The 18,009-nt window shown below is 50.9% G+C and overlaps 2 protein-coding genes across 2 annotated transcripts; both read right to left on the bottom strand.

Moving 5' to 3' along the window:
- Window positions 1-1,338: 1,338 nt before the first annotated feature.
- Window positions 1,339-2,262, bottom strand: LOC311202520 (olfactory receptor 14A16-like; the record flags this gene model as incomplete). Its single annotated transcript, XM_084277101.1, has 1 exon — window positions 1,339-2,262. The coding sequence occupies one exon, from the start codon at window positions 2,260-2,262 to the stop codon at window positions 1,339-1,341; it is 924 nt and encodes a 307-aa protein (XP_084133227.1).
- An 8,882-nt stretch (window positions 2,263-11,144) lies between these two features.
- On the bottom strand, window positions 11,145-12,062 carry LOC311202445 (olfactory receptor 14J1-like; the record flags this gene model as incomplete). The annotated part of the gene is made up of 1 exon (XM_084277030.1): window positions 11,145-12,062. The coding sequence occupies one exon, from the start codon at window positions 12,060-12,062 to the stop codon at window positions 11,145-11,147; it is 918 nt and encodes a 305-aa protein (XP_084133156.1).
- Window positions 12,063-18,009: the final 5,947 nt, after the last annotated feature.

Below are 18,009 nucleotides of genomic sequence, written 5' to 3'. Positions count from 1 at the left end.
AGGGAGCTGGTGGATTTCCTCCCCAAGCCACTTTCCCTTAGTTACCAGTAGTCTTGGCTGACCAGGGTGGTTCCACCTGACTGGAAGCTGGCACATGTGACACCCATCTACAGGAAGGGACAGAGGGAGGTCCTGGGGAATTACAAGCCTGTCAGCCTGACCTTGGTGCTGGGGAAGCTGATGGAACAAATCATCTTGAGTACCATCATGCAACACCTGCAGGACACTCAGGCCATCAGGCCCAGTCAGCATGGGTTTAGGAAAGGCAGATTGTGCTTCAAGCTGCTGATCTCCTTCTATGACAAGGTGACCTGCTTAGTGGATGAGGGGAAGGCTGTGGATGTGATGTACCTGGACTTCAGTGAAGCCTTCATCATTTTCCCCCAGGGCACCCTGCTGAAGCATCTTTTCATGGATTAGATGGGTATACTCTTTGCTGGGATAGAAACTGGCTGAAGGCTGGGCCCAAACAGCTTTGGTGAATGGAGTTAAATCCAGCTGGCAGAACATCACATGTGGTGACGTTGAGATGCTGGATTGTGTCCAGAGAATGGCAGAGTAGACAGTGAAAGTTTTGCAGCACAAGACCTGTGAGGATCAATTGAGCGAACTGGGGCATTTTAGTCTTCAGGATGCTGAGGGAGACCTTATCACTCTCTACAAGTACCTGCAAGAAGGATATAGAGAGGTGGAGGTTGGCCTCTTATATCAGGTAACAAGAAATAGGATGACAGGGAATGGCTTGAAATTATACTAGGGGAGATTTAGGTTAGACATCAGGAAGAATTTCTTTATGGAAAGGGTATTCAGCTATCGGAACAGGCTGCCCAGGGACATGGTGGAGTAACCATCCCTGGAAGTATTACAAAGGTGTGCAGATGTTGTGCTTGATGACATGGTCTAGAGGTGGACGAGGCAGGGTTAGGCTGTGGTTGGACTTTGTGGAAGACTCTGTGACTTTATGTTTGTCACACTTCAAAGAAATTCCTGTTCTGTCATGGTGGGAAAGCATTGCCATTTCAGACAAGTAGTCAAGTGATTCAGGCAATGAAAATGTTCTTATAAATATTTAATAAATGTCAGGAGAAATTTTAAGAAAGAAGAATTTGTGCACCTTTTCAGACAGACATGATGCAAAGAGAGCACAGTCCATTGTTACCCAGCGTGTGGGTCACACTGTATCAGCAATGGGATGCATGTGGACCATCATATTCCAGTTCAAATAAATTAGTGGGAAACAAAGAAACAGCAACTAAAACCCATACTAAATAGAGACTGGTCCTTATGTGAGTTACACGGTCAGTGATATGCAGAAGAAGATGAGCAGTTTGTTGTTGCTTAGAAACATCCAGTCATCAGTTTCCACACAGCATCCTTGAGCTCCTGGTTCCTCATGCTGTAGATGAGGGGGTTCACTGCTGGTGGAAACACCGAGTAAAGCAACGCTGCTACCAGGTCCAAAAATAGGGAGGAGATGGAGGGAGGCTTCAGGTAGGAAAAGAAGGAAGTGCTGACGAACAGGGAGACCACGGCCAGGTGAGGGAGGCAGGTGGAAAAGGCTTTGTGCCGTCCCTGCTGCGAGGGGATCCTCAGCACAGCCCTGAAGATCTGCACATAGGACACCACGATGAACACAAAACACCCAAAAGCTAAATAGGCACTGACCACAATGACTGCAATCTCCCTGAGGTAGGCATCTGAGCAGGAGAGCTTGAGGATCTGGGGGATTTCACAGAAGAACTGGTCAAGGGCATTGCCATGGCAGAGGGGCAGGGAAAATGTGTTGGCTGTGTGCAGCAGAGCATGGAGAAACCCACTGGCCCAGGCAGCTGCTGCCATGTGGACACAAGCTCTGCTGCCCAGGAGGGTCCCGTAGTGCAGGGGGTGGCAGATGGCAACGTAGCGGTCATAGGCCATGACAGTGAGAAGAAAGAGCTCTGTTGAGATCAAACATACAAAGAAAAAGAGTTGAGCCACACATCCTGTGTGGGAAATGGCCCTGGTGTCCCACAAGGAATTGGCCATGGATTTGGGAATGGTGGTGGAGATGCAGCCAAGGTCTAGAATAGAGAGATTGAGGAGGAAGAAGTACATGGGGGTGTGGAGGTGGTGGTCACAAGCTATGGTGATGATGAGGCCATTGCCCAGGAGAGCAGCCAGGCAGATGCCCAGGAAGAGGCAGAAGTGCAGGAGCTGCAGCTCCCGTGTGTCTGCAAAGGCCAGGAGGAGGAACTGGCTGATGGAGCTGCTGCTGTTGGACATCTGCTGCTGTCAAGTGTGGAGACCTGTCCAAGGAGGAAAAGGTAGTGAAAAGTTAGGGAACTCTTCCTTGAGGAAAACTTCTTCCAATTCACATTGACTCTCTATATTAAGGAAGAGATTTGTCAGGTCCCTTTTGGGAGGTCTGCTTTGTGCTGGCTTGAGCGTGTCACTGCTGGGAGGAGGGTCAGCTGTGGGCTCTGGAGAACTCAGTCCTGCCTGGCAGCAGTAAGGATACAGAAGGATAGGATGGAGCTGAGGAGTGTTTCTCCTGTCAGAACTCCCTGACATTGCTGCTGCAGTGCCAGTGAAACCTTCCCCTGGGTACAGAGAGGGGAGAGCTGCTCTGTCCATCAGCCCTGCTCTCAGCTGCCCTGTGCTGGACGCTCTGTGATCACACCCTGCTGTTCCCTGCAGAAGTAACTGGATCCCACAGGGAGCTGAGGAATCCAGTCTCACAGGGCAGAGCTCCAAAGGCCTCCTGCAGTCTCATCCTACCCAAGGAGGATCTCAGCTCTCCGCTCCCAGCCAGGGACACACAGGGCTCAGTGCAGCTGCCCACACACAGGTGATGAGTGGCATTGCCATGGCCTCTGTGCTGAGATGTCTCCTGCATGGGGCTCCTCACTGGGGAACAAGAGTCCCTGGGAGAGCAGTGCCATTGTGGGAGGCAGCTGCAGCCCAGCAGGAGCTGCCTGTAATTCCTCAGTCCTACAGAATGGGGTCCTGAAGTGAGGGTCAGCTCCGTGGCAGCTCCACCAGATCTCCAGGAAATGCTGGGACACAGACAGCAAGGACAGGAGGGTAAACATTGAGAAATGTTCTAGTCAAGGCTGGAAGGACAGTGACAGACAGAAAGGCACTCAGGGGTTTCTCCTCATGTGGGTTATGTAGTCAAGGAGAAGACTGAGCCTGAAACACTGGAACTCTGGGTGCTGACTCAATGCTCTGTGGCAGAAACCTGGTGGTTGCTGTGGGAAAGTTTCAGCACTGCTGGGGACGTCAGGGATGTCCCAAATCCGCACTGCTAGGGCATTTCTGGGAGCAGCTCCTTCTCCCTCCCTGACAATGTCTCTGCTGCCTGGAGCTGTCACTGCACCTGCTGCTCTCTGCTCATGTCGCCTCCTGCTCTGTGCTCACAGACCTCATCCAACCTGCCCTGTGCTCAGCTCTGCTCTGCAGACCCCTCCTGGCATCAGGGCACTGCCCCAGGGATCCTCTGTGTGTGCAGGGCTCAGCCCAGGCTCCAACATCTTCATGAGAATCAAATTTTCACTGCATATTCTCTAGGGGAGAAACAAGTTCTCATCTACCACACTCAGCACAGCCCACAGGAGAGGAAAAGTCAAAGCAAAGACTCTGCCTTTGGAGAAATATTCTCTTTGGCATTTCTCAAGGATCAGCTCTGGCTGGGAGCAAAGCTGACCCAGGCAGCACTTTCTTACAGCAGAGGGACCTTATGTTGCCCTTCCCTGGGTCACTGCTTCAACCCAGAGGTGCTGTCTATATCCCTGTGGAAAGCCCAGCAGGCAGGCTGAGTGCTGACTCTGGCAGCAGCAGAGTCCCTGCCCCAGCACACAGACCCCGGGGCACAGGGACCCTGCTCACAAGGACAGCCCTGGGCACCCCTTAACCATGCCCAGGAGAAGACAGTTGTCCTGCCCTGTCCCTCTGATGGGGCAGAAGGGCATCCCTTCCAGGCAGCACTTTCTAGTCCTAGAGAGAACCTGACCTCCTGACAGACCCCACACACTATCCCATGTCCCAGCTTTAAGAGATCCCTCCAGGAACAGAACCTGCATTGCCCTGCACCCACAGACATTCCACGGATATACTCACAGGTAGAGTGCTGAGAATATTTCTCCTCCAGTGAGCTCTCAGCATCCATCATCTCTCACAACCTCTCAGGTCTCCCCTTGATGCCTACAGGCAGTGTCCCCAGCCCTGTGCACTTGGCAGAGGAGCTACTCTGTGGCAGAGCTGTCCCTCATCAGTGCTGTAATGTTTCATCAGCTCCCACTGTCCCAGGAGTCCAGCCCAGCTACAGCAGAGGAGCAGGTGAAGGCGTCATGTACCCCTCGGCTCCACAGAGGTATTCCTGAAGCTCCAGGGAACCAACTTGGAAAGACACTGAAGTCCTCCCTGCCATCTGCTCTCTAGGCTGGGGAGAAGTCCTTCTGTCCAGCAGAGTCCTTTCTCCTGATCAAACACGAGCTGGTCAGAAGAATCACTTTTTCTTGTCTCCACATGAGGCAGGACCCCCAGAAGATGACGGGAAGGGGACTCTTTCCCCTTGGGGAGGGTAAAAATTATGACAAGTGACTAGAGGCACCTCATCCTTGCTTTGCAGCCCTGGGGCTGAAAGGGGATGCAGCTCTGGCACATGGCTGCCTCAAACCAATGGAACCTGGGATTCCTCTTGCCACAGTTCCAGTGGGCACAAAAGAGGCACCTGCTTCCTGGGAGCTGCTGGTCCCAGCTCTCATGGGAATTAATGGGGGGGAAGGCCAAGAAGGAGGTGTTCAAACACCAACACCCAGTGAAACCTGAGGGGCCAGAGGTGCTCCAAGAGATGTGCAGGGAGATCCAAGGTCAAGGAATCACAGAACGTTAGGAGTTGGAAGGGACCTCAAAAGGTCATCTAGTCCAACCCCCCCTGCCAGAGCAGGATCACCTGGACTAAACCACACAGGAACACATCCAGGTGGGTGTGAATGTCTCCAGAGGAGGAGACTCCACAACCTCTCTGGGCAGTCTGTCCCAGGGCTCTGGCACCCTCACAGTGAAAGAGTTTCCCCAGACATTCACATGGAACTTCCTCTGCTCCTGCTTTTACCCATTGACCCGAATAAGGCCACCCCTCAGTCTCCTCTTCTCCAAGCTAACGAGGCCCAGCTCCCTCAGCTCAGAGGAACTGGCCAGCATTGCCCCTCTGCAGAAAGAGGACCAGCTCAGAGGACATTGGGACAGGCTCCTGGAATGGCTGCATGTGAAACGTGGCCAGGCAGGATCCAAGGATTCCCACAGGGAGGCACATGCCAGGGGGTGGCCTGTCACTGGGAAGCTTGCCCCACCTGGCTCTGGGCCTATGAACAATGCTGCCTGCGGTTAGAGCGGCACCACATGGAAGAGACCCCCCTCCAGCTGAGAGAGAAAAAGACCCTTTGGGAGGCCTGGCACATCGACTCTATTGGAGCCCTTGGGAAGGTGGAGGGGAAACAAGAGTATTAGTGGGAGTGGAAATCATTCCTGGCCTAGTCCAAGCCCAGGCATTTCCAGGAGCAGCAGGAGAACACCCAGGGCGGGCCCTGACAAACTGGTTTCGCTTTCTGCCAACCCCCAGTCTGTTCAGTCAGACCAGGGCAGTCATTTCACTGCTGCCAAGGGGCAGGAGTGGGCCAAGGAAGGAGGAGTCAGGTGGGGATTTCACCCCCCGTCTTACCCCCAAGCTAATGGGATAGTGGGGAGAACTAATGGGCTTTTGAAAGGGTTTTTAAAAGCTCACAAGCCACACTGGGCAGAACGACTCTGGGATGCAGTTCCCCAAGTCAATGATTGCTGGGGAATAAGTGGATGTCCCATGTAAATGCCTTTTGTCCCAACGAAACCCCCAGCTTTAATCTCCAAGCCCCACACTCCCAGCACCCCAGAAAAGCCATTTTCTCTCCTGTTCGGCCAGTCTTGGTAGAAATGCCGACCATTGGGACCGTTCCCCTCGTACTGGCTGAGCCCCTCAACAAATACGCTTGGAAAGCAAAAGATGCCCATGGGAAGGAACACAAAGTCAATACAAGGTGGATTATTCCATCCTTCTAATAACAATCTACGACCAGTTCCTTAATACAAACTGAGTCTGGGTTTCTTCTATTTTCTTTTCCAGATGGAATCTCTGACCCCTGCTTGAAGGAATAGATGAAGCTGTTAATTGTCTGTATAGTTTAGTTAATAACTGCTTTGTTAATATTTATAGGACGTTTAGCAGACTATCACAAACACTGTTTTGGTCGACCATTCTCACCACCTTTAATATCTGGGGAAATGTTTTTGCCCCCCTCTTCAGCCTGGGGTGGCAAAATGGATTTATATCTTTAGGCCAGCAGGTTCCCAACTCTTTTAACCTGACAAATTGTTGGGGATGTGGGAGCCCTTCAGGATTTAAAGACTGGCCATGGATGTTGAAACAATATCCCTGAAATGGCTCCTGAGTGATCTAAGTGACATAACCATTGGAAAAGATTCATTCTATTGGAATGAGGAAACAAACCCATGGAAAACCCCTGTTCCAGAAAAGGGGGAATATTGTCTGAATTGGAATGACAACAATGAAGGTTTTGTGGGTCACAGTGTGTATGATTGGACCTTCAGGTCTGGAAATCTTTGGGTGTCGACCCATTAATTGTGCAACTGTCCTGGTTCTGGCCAGGCCAGGGTTAACCTCCCCAATCAGCCATCACAGGTGATCTGAGTTAGCCCAGGTGAGCTGAGTTGGCCCAGGCTGTTTTTCACACCACCTTCCCCATAAACGCAGCTGGTTGGGGAGGAGCTGGCTGGCTGCTTCCAGGACAGTCTGAGTGTGGCTGGGATGGTTTGTCTGTTGTGCTGTCCTTGCTGGTGGGCAGTCTTCTGTTATCCTTGGGTCAATAAGGTATTCTGTGTTAGCACTGGGTGTGAGTGTAACTCACCATTATTGTTCCACAGTCATGGTGATCTCTGGCAGTAAACTGTCCTTATCCCCACCCATGGGTGCCAGAGAGAGAGATTCCCCTGTAGACTGTGGTGAAGACCATGGTGTAGCGGATGTCCCCTCACAGCCCATGGATAAGGCTGGGGAGCAGAGACCACCTATGGCCTGTGCAGAGACTGACCCACCCTGCAGCAGGTTTGCCAGGGCACTTGTGACTCTGGGGGACCAGGCCAGGCGAGTCTGGGCCCGAATGTCAGCACCCATGGAAGGGAGTCCTGCTGAGAGGCCTGTGGTGAGGAGATGACTCCCCAGTAGAGAGGACTCACACTGTAGGAGTTTGTGAATATGACTCGTGTGGGAGGGACCCCACGGTGCAGCAGGGGAAGGGTGTGGAATGACCCCTGAGCTAAGATGGAAGAGAACTTGGGAGGAATGGAATGAAAACCCCCATTCCCTGCCACTCCCTGTGCTGTGATGGGGGAAAGAAGGGAGCGAATTGATGATTAAAGTCAAGTGTGTGAAGAAGGGGGGTGGGGGAAGACGAAGTGTTAAGACCTGGGCAAGGAAAGCAGCTTTAGAGGAACCTCCAGAACCCCACTCCCCATTCCCTGCCCCTCCCCATGCTGTGTTGGGTGGGGGAAGAAGGGAGTAAAATCGTGATGGAGTTTAACTCTGCTAAGAAGCAAGGGGCAGGGGGAAGGTGCTTTAAGACCTGGCTGTGCTTCTCATTACCTGACTCTAGTTCACTCAGTGTGTAGTTCTGGTAGTAATAAATCACTTTTCTTTCTTTCTTTTATTCTGTGTTGAGTCTGTTTTGCCCATTGTGCTAATTGGATAGTGATCCCTCTGTCCTCATCTCAAGTCCTAAGCCTTCTGATATATATTTTCTCCGCTTTTTGGCTGAAAAGGGGAGTGACAGAGCAGCTTGGTGGGCATTTGACCTTTAGCCAGGGCCAAACCACAACAGAGGGTTAAGGGTGGGCTGAGGTAGGGTTTAAGGTGTGGGTGGGTGGGCAACCATGGGTGCTGGGAGGGGATATGGGGATTTTGAATGAGGGTTCTGGGGGTGGATATGGGGGGATCTGGGTGGGGGAAGAGGAAAAATTATGGGAGTAATATGGTGCTATACTTTCCAGCTATACCAGCATCCACCTTTCAACCTGTTAACCATAGAGCAGTACATTCCAAGCAAAAGGTGAGAGGGATGACGGATGTTCCTGGCCTGAAACCTCCTCAGGTTGCACACTGGCAGCACAAGTAACTTTGGGCCTCGGGGCTTTCCTTTCCAAGGGTCGGTTCTAAAAGTACCTGATGCCATTTTCGGATTCTACCAGCATCTGACTTTGAACATGCAAAATGTAGAGTATTAACACACAAAGAAAAGGTGTGAGGAATGAAAGATGTTCCTGGCCTGAAATCACCTCAGGGAGCAGCCAAGAAGCCCCAGTAACCTTGTGGGTCAGGACTGTCCTTTCCAAGGGAACTGTCCTAACACTGCATGACGTCATTTTTGGGGTCTACCAGTGTCCACCTTCAAACATGCTAATGGTCCAGCAGTATTTCCCAAACAAAAGGTGGGGGGGATGAAAGATGTTCTGGGCCAGAAACCTCCCCAGGTAGCTCACAAGCAGCCCAAGTAACCTTGGGGCTCAGGGCATTCCCAGCCAAGGGCATCATCCTAACAGCGCTGGACGTCATTTTCCGGCTCTGCCAGCATCCACATTCATAACTTCTGAATGTGCAACTACACCACCAAAACAGAAGGTGCGAGGGCTGAAAGATGTTCCTGGCCTGAAACCTCCCCAGGTACCACATTAGAAGCACTGCAAAGCTGGGAGCTCAGGGCATTCCAAGCCATGGAAATGATCCTAGCAATGCCTGATGTCATTTCCAGGCTCTATGATAATCGACCTTTGAAGATGCTACACATCCATCAATAGAGTCCCAGTTTCTTTGACACCTCTTGCTGTCATTTATTTTAATGCACCACAACTTTGAAGAGCCACCTGCAAGGAGATGTGAACTTTTAAGAAAATGTCACTTCAAACAGACCTTGACAAACTCTGGGAATTTGATGAACAGGAATATTGAGAATGTTTTAAACCAGGAGAGATCTTCTCCTCCTGACCATATTTGGGCTGGACTGGAATGAATTCCCATGCTGGCAGCCCCTAGAGTTCTATGGTTTGGATTTGTAAGCAAAAAAGTCTGAATAAACCTGTTTGTTCCTTGCTGAGCAGGGCTTGCACAGCATCAAGGGCTTTTGTCTAATTCTGCTCCAGAAATGATTCAACTAGGACACAAGTACCTGGAAGGGGACAGAACAGGCCCAGCTGACCATAACTGACCGACAGGTTTATCCATACTGTGTGACTACAGGAGTGAGACAACTGTTGTGTTGCACTTGTTGTCTGCAAAGGTGGCCTGGTTCTGGCCAAGATAAAGTTAATTTTCTTTGTAGGGGCCAGTGGAGTGCTGAGGGAAGCCAACTTTGTGCTATATAGAAATAAGAAAGGAAGTCCACGTGAAACCACAGCTTTGGAGGTCAGAGAGTGGACATGAGGATAAAGAAATGTCATTCTGACATTCTGGTAGTGCTGTGGTGCAAGAAATCCCTTGGAGGAAGCCTGGCTGAGCTGGTGGCTTTGTGTTTGTGAGAACAGCTGGCAAGGAGGGAGAGACAGCAGTACAGGCAGGGACATGGTGAGGTGAGAATGAGGTGGGGAAGTGCATTGGGTTCCTACAGCCTGCAGGGAAACAGGCACAGGTGTGGGACAGGGTGGAATGGCCTGTGGTGCAGAAGGCCATGGGTGCTGGCCAGGTGGAAATGCCCTGATAGAAACAAGGTCTTTGCTCCCTTGGTTATGGCTGATGTACCTGACACAAAGGCTTCAGAGGAGCCATATTGTCCTCACAGGCATGGAGCATCATTGCCTCCTTGCACCCACTGCAGGGGAGGCCACATGTGTCATAGCCCTGTCCTTCCCTTGGCATCACACACCTCAGGAGGGTGACACAGGTGGGGGTCAAGATCTCCCTTCCCAGGGTCTGGAGGTCAGAGCTTGGCATTGCTGCATCATCAGACCAAGCCAGGGTGTCCTCAGCATCAGAGCTGCCTGCGCTTTGCCTGTGTTTGTCCTCATGACCTCCAGTTATCTGCTCTAAGGACCCCATGGGGAGGCTTTTTCAGTAGTGACTCCCAGTGGGGCCTATAAATGTTTCAAGGTACTTCGGGCATTATTCCTGACTTAACTTCTTCGGAGGTTTCATCACTCTCCTCTTGGTAGCTGAGGTCAGTGGACTCAGAAGAAAATGTACCGTGGGGCTCATTAGCATCCAGAAAGCCATTACAAGCATGGCTCTTCAAGTAATTTTCATTAAAGAACTCAAGACTTCCAAACTACTTGGATTTTACTTGGGTTTGAACAGTTTAGCCATTTAAATAGTTTAGCAGTTAAACATGATACGGTTTATTAACCATGAAATCTCTCTCCTCAGCTGCCTGCTATGGCCAAGCAGCGTGTGAAGGGGGTCAGCTTTCAGAGGAGATTCTCTCCCAGAACAGTTTTAACCAGATACATAGAAAGGTCACTTATCAAGAAAACTGACCTTCTGACAGAACAGTTCATTAGTATTCTGAAAGATGGGACGTTTTCCAACTCTCTGAAGCTCAAAGGAGACACCAGAGAGCTGAGCCTCATCTGAAGGACCAAGGACAATACGGATTTGGAAGCCTGTGAGCAAGTGCATACGTCCATCTAGTCTGCTGAAAAGATGGCCGTATCATCAGGAGAGATGGAAACACCTGAATGATGAAAGAGAGAGACAATGCTATTTCAGGTACAGGGGAAGGTGAGTATTTCTTATCAGGCCATCGGTACCAATCCTGGAAATTCCCATTCTTTCAAGGTGGGAAAGCACTGTCATTTCATACAAGTGGTCAAGTAATTCAGCTGATGAAAATGTACTTATATCTTTTTTTTTTAAATGTAAGGGAAAAAAAAAGAAAGAAAATTTGCAACTGTGTAGAAAGACATGATGGAAAGAAAGCACAGCTTATAATTAAGCAGTGTTTGGGTCTAAGAAGACTGGGAGATACTGCATTAGGAATGGGATGAACATGCACCATTTTATTATAGTATAAAGAAACTAGAAGAAAAAATAATGTTAACAATATTGTGCTTATTGGTACTTAGAAAAATCACAACATCAGTTTCCACACGGCATTGTTTAGCTCCTGGTTCCTCAAGCTATAGATGAGGGGGTTCACTGCTGGTGGAAACACTGAATAAAGAAATGCCACTACCAGGTTCAGAAATAGGGAGGAGAAGGAGGGGGGCTTCAGGTAGGCAAACACGGCAGTGCTGAGAAACAGGGAGACCACAGCCAGGTGAGGGAGGCAGGTGGAAAAGGCTTTGTGCCGTCCCTGCTGTGAGGGGATCCTCAGCACAGCCCTGAAGATCTGCACATAGGACACCACAATGAACACAAAACACCCAAAAGCCAAACAGGCACCGACCACAAGGACTCCAGTTTCCCTGAGGTAGGCATCTGAGCAGGAGAGCTTGAGGATCTGGGGGATTTCACAGAAGAACTGGTCAAGGGCATTGCCATGGCAGAGGGGCAGGGAAAATGTGTTGGCTGTGTGCAGCAGAGCATTGAGAAACCCACTGGCCCAGGCAGCTGCTGCCATGTGGACACAAGCTCTGCTGCCCAGGAGGGTCCCGTAGTGCAGGGGGTGGCAGATGGCAACGTAGCGGTCATAGGCCATGATGGTGAGAAGACAGAACTCTGTTGAGAGCAGAAAGAAAAAGAAAAAGAGTTGAGCCACACATCCTGTGTAGGAAATGGCCCTGGTGTCCCACAAGGAATTGGCCATGGCTTTGGGAACAGTGGTGGAGATGTAGGCAAGGTCAACAACAGAGAGGTTGAGGAGGAAGAAGTACATGGGGGTGTGGAGGTGGTGGTCACAGGCTATGGTGATGATGATGAGGCCATTGCCCAGGAGAGCAGCCAGGTAGACGCCCAGGAAGAGCCAGAAGTGCAGGAGCTGCAGCTCTCGTGTGTCTGCAAAGGCCATGAGGAGGAACTGGCTGATGGAGCTGCTGCTGTTGGACATCTGCTGCTGTCAGGTATGGAGACCTGTGAAAGGAGTAAAAAGTCACAGTGAGAAGTGATGGAACTCTTCTTTCAGGAAAACGTCTTCTAATTCTTATGGAATGCCCTCAGATTGACTCTCTGTATTCAAGAAGACTTTTGGCAGGTCCCTTTTGGCAGGTCTGCTTTGTGCTGGCTTGAGCGTGCCACTGCTGGGAGGAGGGTCAGCTGTGGCTCTCAAGAACTCAGTCCTGCCTTCCAGCAGTCAGTAAATAGAAGGATGGTGTGACCTCACACTAAATCCCCTGTGGATAGGAAGGAGCTTTTCAGCACTGTCACTCCAGTTTCACCTGAGGACAGAGCAGAGCTTTGGTAATGGTGGGACAAAGGCAGCAAGGTCAGGAAGGGAAACAGCAAGAAACAGTCCAGCCAGGGCTGCAAGGACAGGGACAGACAGACAGGTACTCGCAGGTTTCTCAGACTGAAAACGTGGAAGTCTTGTCTCAGAGTCTGTGCTGGGTGGCAGAAACCAGGGGGTTGCTGTGGGAAAGTATCAGCACGGTGGGTGATGTCAGGGAGGTACCAAATCCCCTCTGCCAGGGCATTGCTGGGAGCAGCTCACTCTTCCTCCTTGCAAATGTATCTGCTGCCTGGAGCTGTCCCTGCAGCTGCTTCTCTTTGCCCATGTCACCTCCTGCTCTGTGCTCACAGACCTCATCCAACCTGCCCTGTGCTCAGCTCTGCTCTGCAGACCCCTCCTGGTATCAGGGCACTGCCCTGGGGAACCTCTGTGTGTGCAGGGCTCAGGCAAAGCTCCAAATAAGAATTGAGTTTTCATTGCATATTCTTTGGGATGAAATAAGTTCTCATCTACCACAGCACAGCAAACATGAGAGGAACAGTCAAAGCAGACACTGCCTTGCAGGAAAATGCTTTCTTGGTGCTTTTTTCAAAGTCCCTTTAGAATGACTCAAGAATCAGCTGGAGCTGGAAGTAAAGCTGACCCAGGAAGCATTTTCTTACAGAAGAAGGAACCTGGGCTGCCCTTCCCTGGGTCACTCCTTCAACCCACAGCTGCTGTCTCTATGCCTGTGGAAAGCCCACCAGGCAGGCTGAGTTCTGTCCCTGGCAGCAGCAGAGTCCATGCCACAGCACACAGACCCCCAGGGAACATGGACCCTTGTCCCAAAGACAGCCCTGTGCAAACCTGGGTGCACATGATGCTTCCCACCTCTGCAGCCATGCCCAGGAGAAGACAGCTGTCCTCCCTGGTCCTCTGATGGGGCAGAAGAGCATCCTTTCCATGCAGCACTTTCTGGTCCTATAGAGAACCTGTCCTTCTACACAGACCCCACACACTGCTCCATGTCCCAGCTTTAGGAGATACCTCCAGGAACAGAACCTGCATTGCCCTGCACCCACAGACATACCAGGCAGAGTGCTGTGGAGATTTCTCCTGCAGTGAGCTCTCAGCATCCACTAGCTCTCTCAGCCTCACAGGTCTCCCCTCGGTGCCTACAGGCAGTGTCCCCAGACCTGTGTGCTTGGCAGAGGAGCTGCTCCTGGGCAGAGCTGTCTCTCTGCAGCACTGCAGTATTTCTGAGCTCCCAGTGTCCAACCCAAGAGCCCAGCCCAGCTCACAGCAGAGGAGCAGGTGAAGACTTCATACACTCTGTCCCCTCTGGACTCCTCCCTAGAGCTCCAGGGAACCTTCTTGGAAAGAAACTGAAGTTCTCACTGACTTTCCCTCCCTTGGCTGGGGAGAAATCCTTCTGTCCAGCAGAGTCCTTTCTCCTTATCAAACCAGAGCTGTGCAGGACAATCACCTTTCCTTTTCTCCCCATGAGACAGGACCCCCAGGCAGGGACAGGCAGGGGTCTCTGACCCCCTGCAAAGGTTAAGGAGCATGGCTGCCTGGGACCTGCTGGTCCCAGTGCCCATGGCAATTACTGAGGGTGGAGGCCAGGAGAGAGTTGCTCAGAGAACAAACCTTGTTGTCGCCAGAAGGGCCAGAGGTGGTCCAAGACACATCAGTAGGTTCAAGGTCCAATAGAGCAATGCTGCCTGGGATGAGGAGCATTTTTGAGCCTGGTGGGGAATTCCTTTGGCCAAATGAAAAGACACCAGATGGTCACAGTTAGGACCATCCATGTCCAGAGGCACCACATGTCCAACAGCAGCTCCATCAGCCAGTTCCTCCTCCTGGCCTTTGCAGAACCCATGGGAGCTGCAGCTCCTCCACTTCTGACTCTTCCTGGGCATCTTCCTGGCTGCTCCTCTGGGCAACAGTTTAATGATCATTGTTACAGTCTCTCCAACATTTCCCCCGTCCCTCAGCAGCCAGTCCCTGGCTGACAGAGATTGTGGAAGGATTTGAGCAGGTCATAGGGCAGTTATCACCTCCTGCAGCCTGTGACTTTACAGCTGCACAGGCAAACAACCCTGGCAAACTGACACGCCACCTGATTGATGGGTGCCTTGACTACATCATCCCAATCCCAATCCCCATCCCAATCCCATCCCATCTGTACTGGATCTTGCCAGGGCAGAGTTAACCTCCCCAGGCAGGCAGCACAGGAGAGCTGAGTTAGCCCAGGCTGTTTGCCACACCACTTGACATCACTCCGCCAGACATCACTGTGGCTGCCCAGGCCTCAGAAACCAACACCACAGCTGAGCCAGAAAGAACCCTTACAACAGGCACTGGAGCTACCCGTGCCTCAGAGAGTGCAGCTCCTGCAGTCTCCCCAACAAGCACCATGGGTACTCAAACCTCAGAGGCCAACCCCAGAGCTGATCCAGACAGCCAACCAGTACGACTGTCAGTCACCTCTATCCAGAAGAAGAAATACATGGAGAAATCAGTCCTCATCGTGAAAGATGATGATGAACTGGGACCATTGCAAGGACCTGAAGAGGCAATACCAGAGGTTATAACCTGATCCTTGTCCTTGAGCTGAGAGACATGAGAAAAGACTTCAGCCGCCTTCCAGGGGAGCACATCATCACATGGCTACTGCGATGCTGGGACAATGGGGCACACAGCAGGGAGAAGGCAGGGAGACCAAGCAGCTGGGATCCCTGTCCAGAGAAGGCGGCAGTAACAAGGCAATTGGAAGGAAGTCTCAAGCTCTCAGCCTTTGGAGGTGACTTCTACCAAGTGTAAGGGCAAGGTACCAGTTCATTGAAGATGTTGTGTATTGGCCAGACCAGTGGATGACCATGGAGAGAGATATCCATTATTTGAAGGCATTAGGCATGTGAGAGGTGATTTAGTGTGATCCTGATGATCTGCAGCTCTGTGCATCCTGGGTATAGACTTCCTCTGGAGAGGGTACCTCAAAGACCCAAAAGGGTACCAGTGGGCTTTTGGAATAGCTGCCTCAGAGACAGAAGACATTGAACAAGTGTCTCTTCTGCCTGGACTGTCAGAAGACCCTGCTGTTGTGGGGCTGCTAAAGGTTGAAGAACAGTGAGTACCAGTTGCTACCATGATGGTGCACAGGCAACAATACCACACCCAACAGAGACTCCCTGATTCCCATTCAGAAATTGATCATCAACTGGAGAGTCAGGGAGTGATTGGTAGAACACGCTCATCCTTCAACAGTCCAATCGGGCCAGTGCAGAAGCCCAGTGCAGAGGGGAGGCTGATGCTGGACTATCGTGCCCTGAATGAGGTCACGCTGCCTCTGAGTGCTGCAGTGCCAGACCTGCTGGAACTCCAGTATGAACTGGAGTCAAAAGCAGCCAAGTGCTACACTACAATTGACATTGCAAATGTCGTTTTCTCGACTCCTTTGGCAGCAGAATACAGGCCACAGTTTGCTTTCAGTTGGAAGAGAATCCAGTACACCTGGGATCGACTGCCCCAGGGCTAGAAACACAGCCCCACCATCTGCCATGGACTGATCCAGTCTGCATTAGAGCTGGATGAAGCCCCAGAGCACCTACAGTATATTGATGATGTCATGACATGGGACAGCACACCTGAGGAATTTTTTGAGAAAGAGAAGAAAATGATCTGAATTCTGCTAAAGCTGGTTTTGCCATCAGACAGAGTCAGGGCAAGGTACCTGCTTAAGGAATCCACTTTTTAGGAATAAAATAGCAGGATGGGTGTTGTCAGATCCCATTGGATGTTATCAATATAATAGCAGCTATGTGTCCACCCACCCACAAAAAGGAGACACAAGCTTTCCTAGGCACTGTGGGTTTCTGGAGAATGCATATCCCAAACCACAGTCTCATTGTCAGCCATCTCTGCCATGTAACCTGGTAAGAGAATGATTTCCAATGGGTCCCTGAGCAGTGAGAAGCCTTTGAAGAGATCAAACAGGAGATAGTCTGTGTAGTAGCCTTTGGGCCAGTCCAGACTGTGCCAGATGTAAAAAATGTGTTCTACAGGTCAGCCTGGGAGAATGACCCTACCTGGATACTCTGGCAGAAAGCAGCAGGCGAGGCTCAAGGTCAGTCTCTCTGGTTTTGGAGTTGGGGCTACAGAGGATCCAGACACTCTAACAGAAAAGGAAATACTGGCCGCCTAAGTAGGGGTTCGAGCCACTTCAGAAGTGATTGGAACTGAAGCCCAGCTCCTCCTGGCACCCCGACTGCTGGTGCTGGGCGGGATGTTCAATGGGAAGGCCCCTCCTACACACCATGCCACTCTTGCTATATGGAGCAAGTGGGTCACATTTATCACACAGTGGGCTGGAATAGGAAATCCCAATTGCACAGAAACCCTGGAAGTGATCACAGACTGGCCAGAGGGCAAAGATTTTGGAATATCACCAGAGAAGCAGGTGACGTGCTGAATAATGCATAGTGTGTAGTGAACGTCCAGAAAATGAGAAAAAATATGCCCTGTTCACCGATGGGTCCTGTGGCATAGCTGGCAAAGATCAGAGGTAGAAGGCTGCTGTATGGAGACCTACACAAATTGCAGAAGCTGCCTATGGAGAAGGCAAATCCAGCCAGTTTGCAAAGGTGAAAGCCATCCAGTTGACTTTAGAAAATGCCAAAGGAGAAAAAAGGCCAAATATTACATATTTCTCTATACTGTTTCCTGGATGGTGTTCCATGGCAGATGGTCTAAATAATAAATGCTGTTATGAACCTCCCCAGTACTGTGAAAATGTAAGATCTGGGCATGATTTAGATGGTGTGGAAACAGGGGTGGATAATGTCCCTCTAATGGACAGGCCAGAGCTCACCTCCCCAAGCAGGCTGCACAGCTGAGCTGAGTTCAACTGGGCTGTTTTCCATACCACCTGACATCACTTCCCCATCAAAGGGGCTGGTTGGGGAGGGGTGGTCATGGTATGGTGCAGCACTCTGTTATTGTTGGGTTTGTAAGGTACTCTCTGTGCTATCACTGGGTGTGAGTGCAATTGGGGCTGTTATTGTTCCCTTTTATGGTGCTTTTGTCAGTAAACTGTCCTTATCCCAGCCCTCAGAGGCTCTGTCTGTTTCTCCTCCTGGAGTGAATGAGCAGCATGTGGTGCTCAGCCATTGTTTGGGGCTGAAGCACCACAGTTTCCAAGCCACAAGCAGTGAGCTTCTCTAGAAGAAGGTGTTGGTAATCTGTGTCCAAGGCCTTGCTAAAGTCAAGGTAGACAACATCCAGAGCCCTTCCCTTGTCCAAGAAGCAGGTCACCCTGTCAAAGTGGGAAATCCAGTTGGTCAAACAGGACCTGCCCTTATGAACCCAAGCTGACTGGGCCTGATCACCTGGGGGTTCTTCATGAACTGGTTAATGCTGCTCAGGATGATCTGCTCCACCAGCTTCTCTGGGACTGAAGTTAAACTATCAGACGTGTAATTTCCCAATCATTCTTCTGTGCCTTCATATATTGGGAATTACATTGACTGATTTCCAGTCTGCTGGTACCTCTCCAGTCAGCCAGGACTGATGGAAAGTGGCTTGGTGAACCCCCCTCGCCAGCTCTTTCAGCACCCTTGGCTGCATC

Source organism: Gallinula chloropus (assembly GCF_964237585.1).
Source record: "Gallinula chloropus genome assembly, chromosome: 30".
Classification (NCBI taxonomy): domain Eukaryota; kingdom Metazoa; phylum Chordata; class Aves; order Gruiformes; family Rallidae; genus Gallinula; species Gallinula chloropus.
The sequence above is the reverse complement of the archived record's forward strand: the minus strand, read 5'-3'. Positions and strand labels throughout refer to the sequence as shown.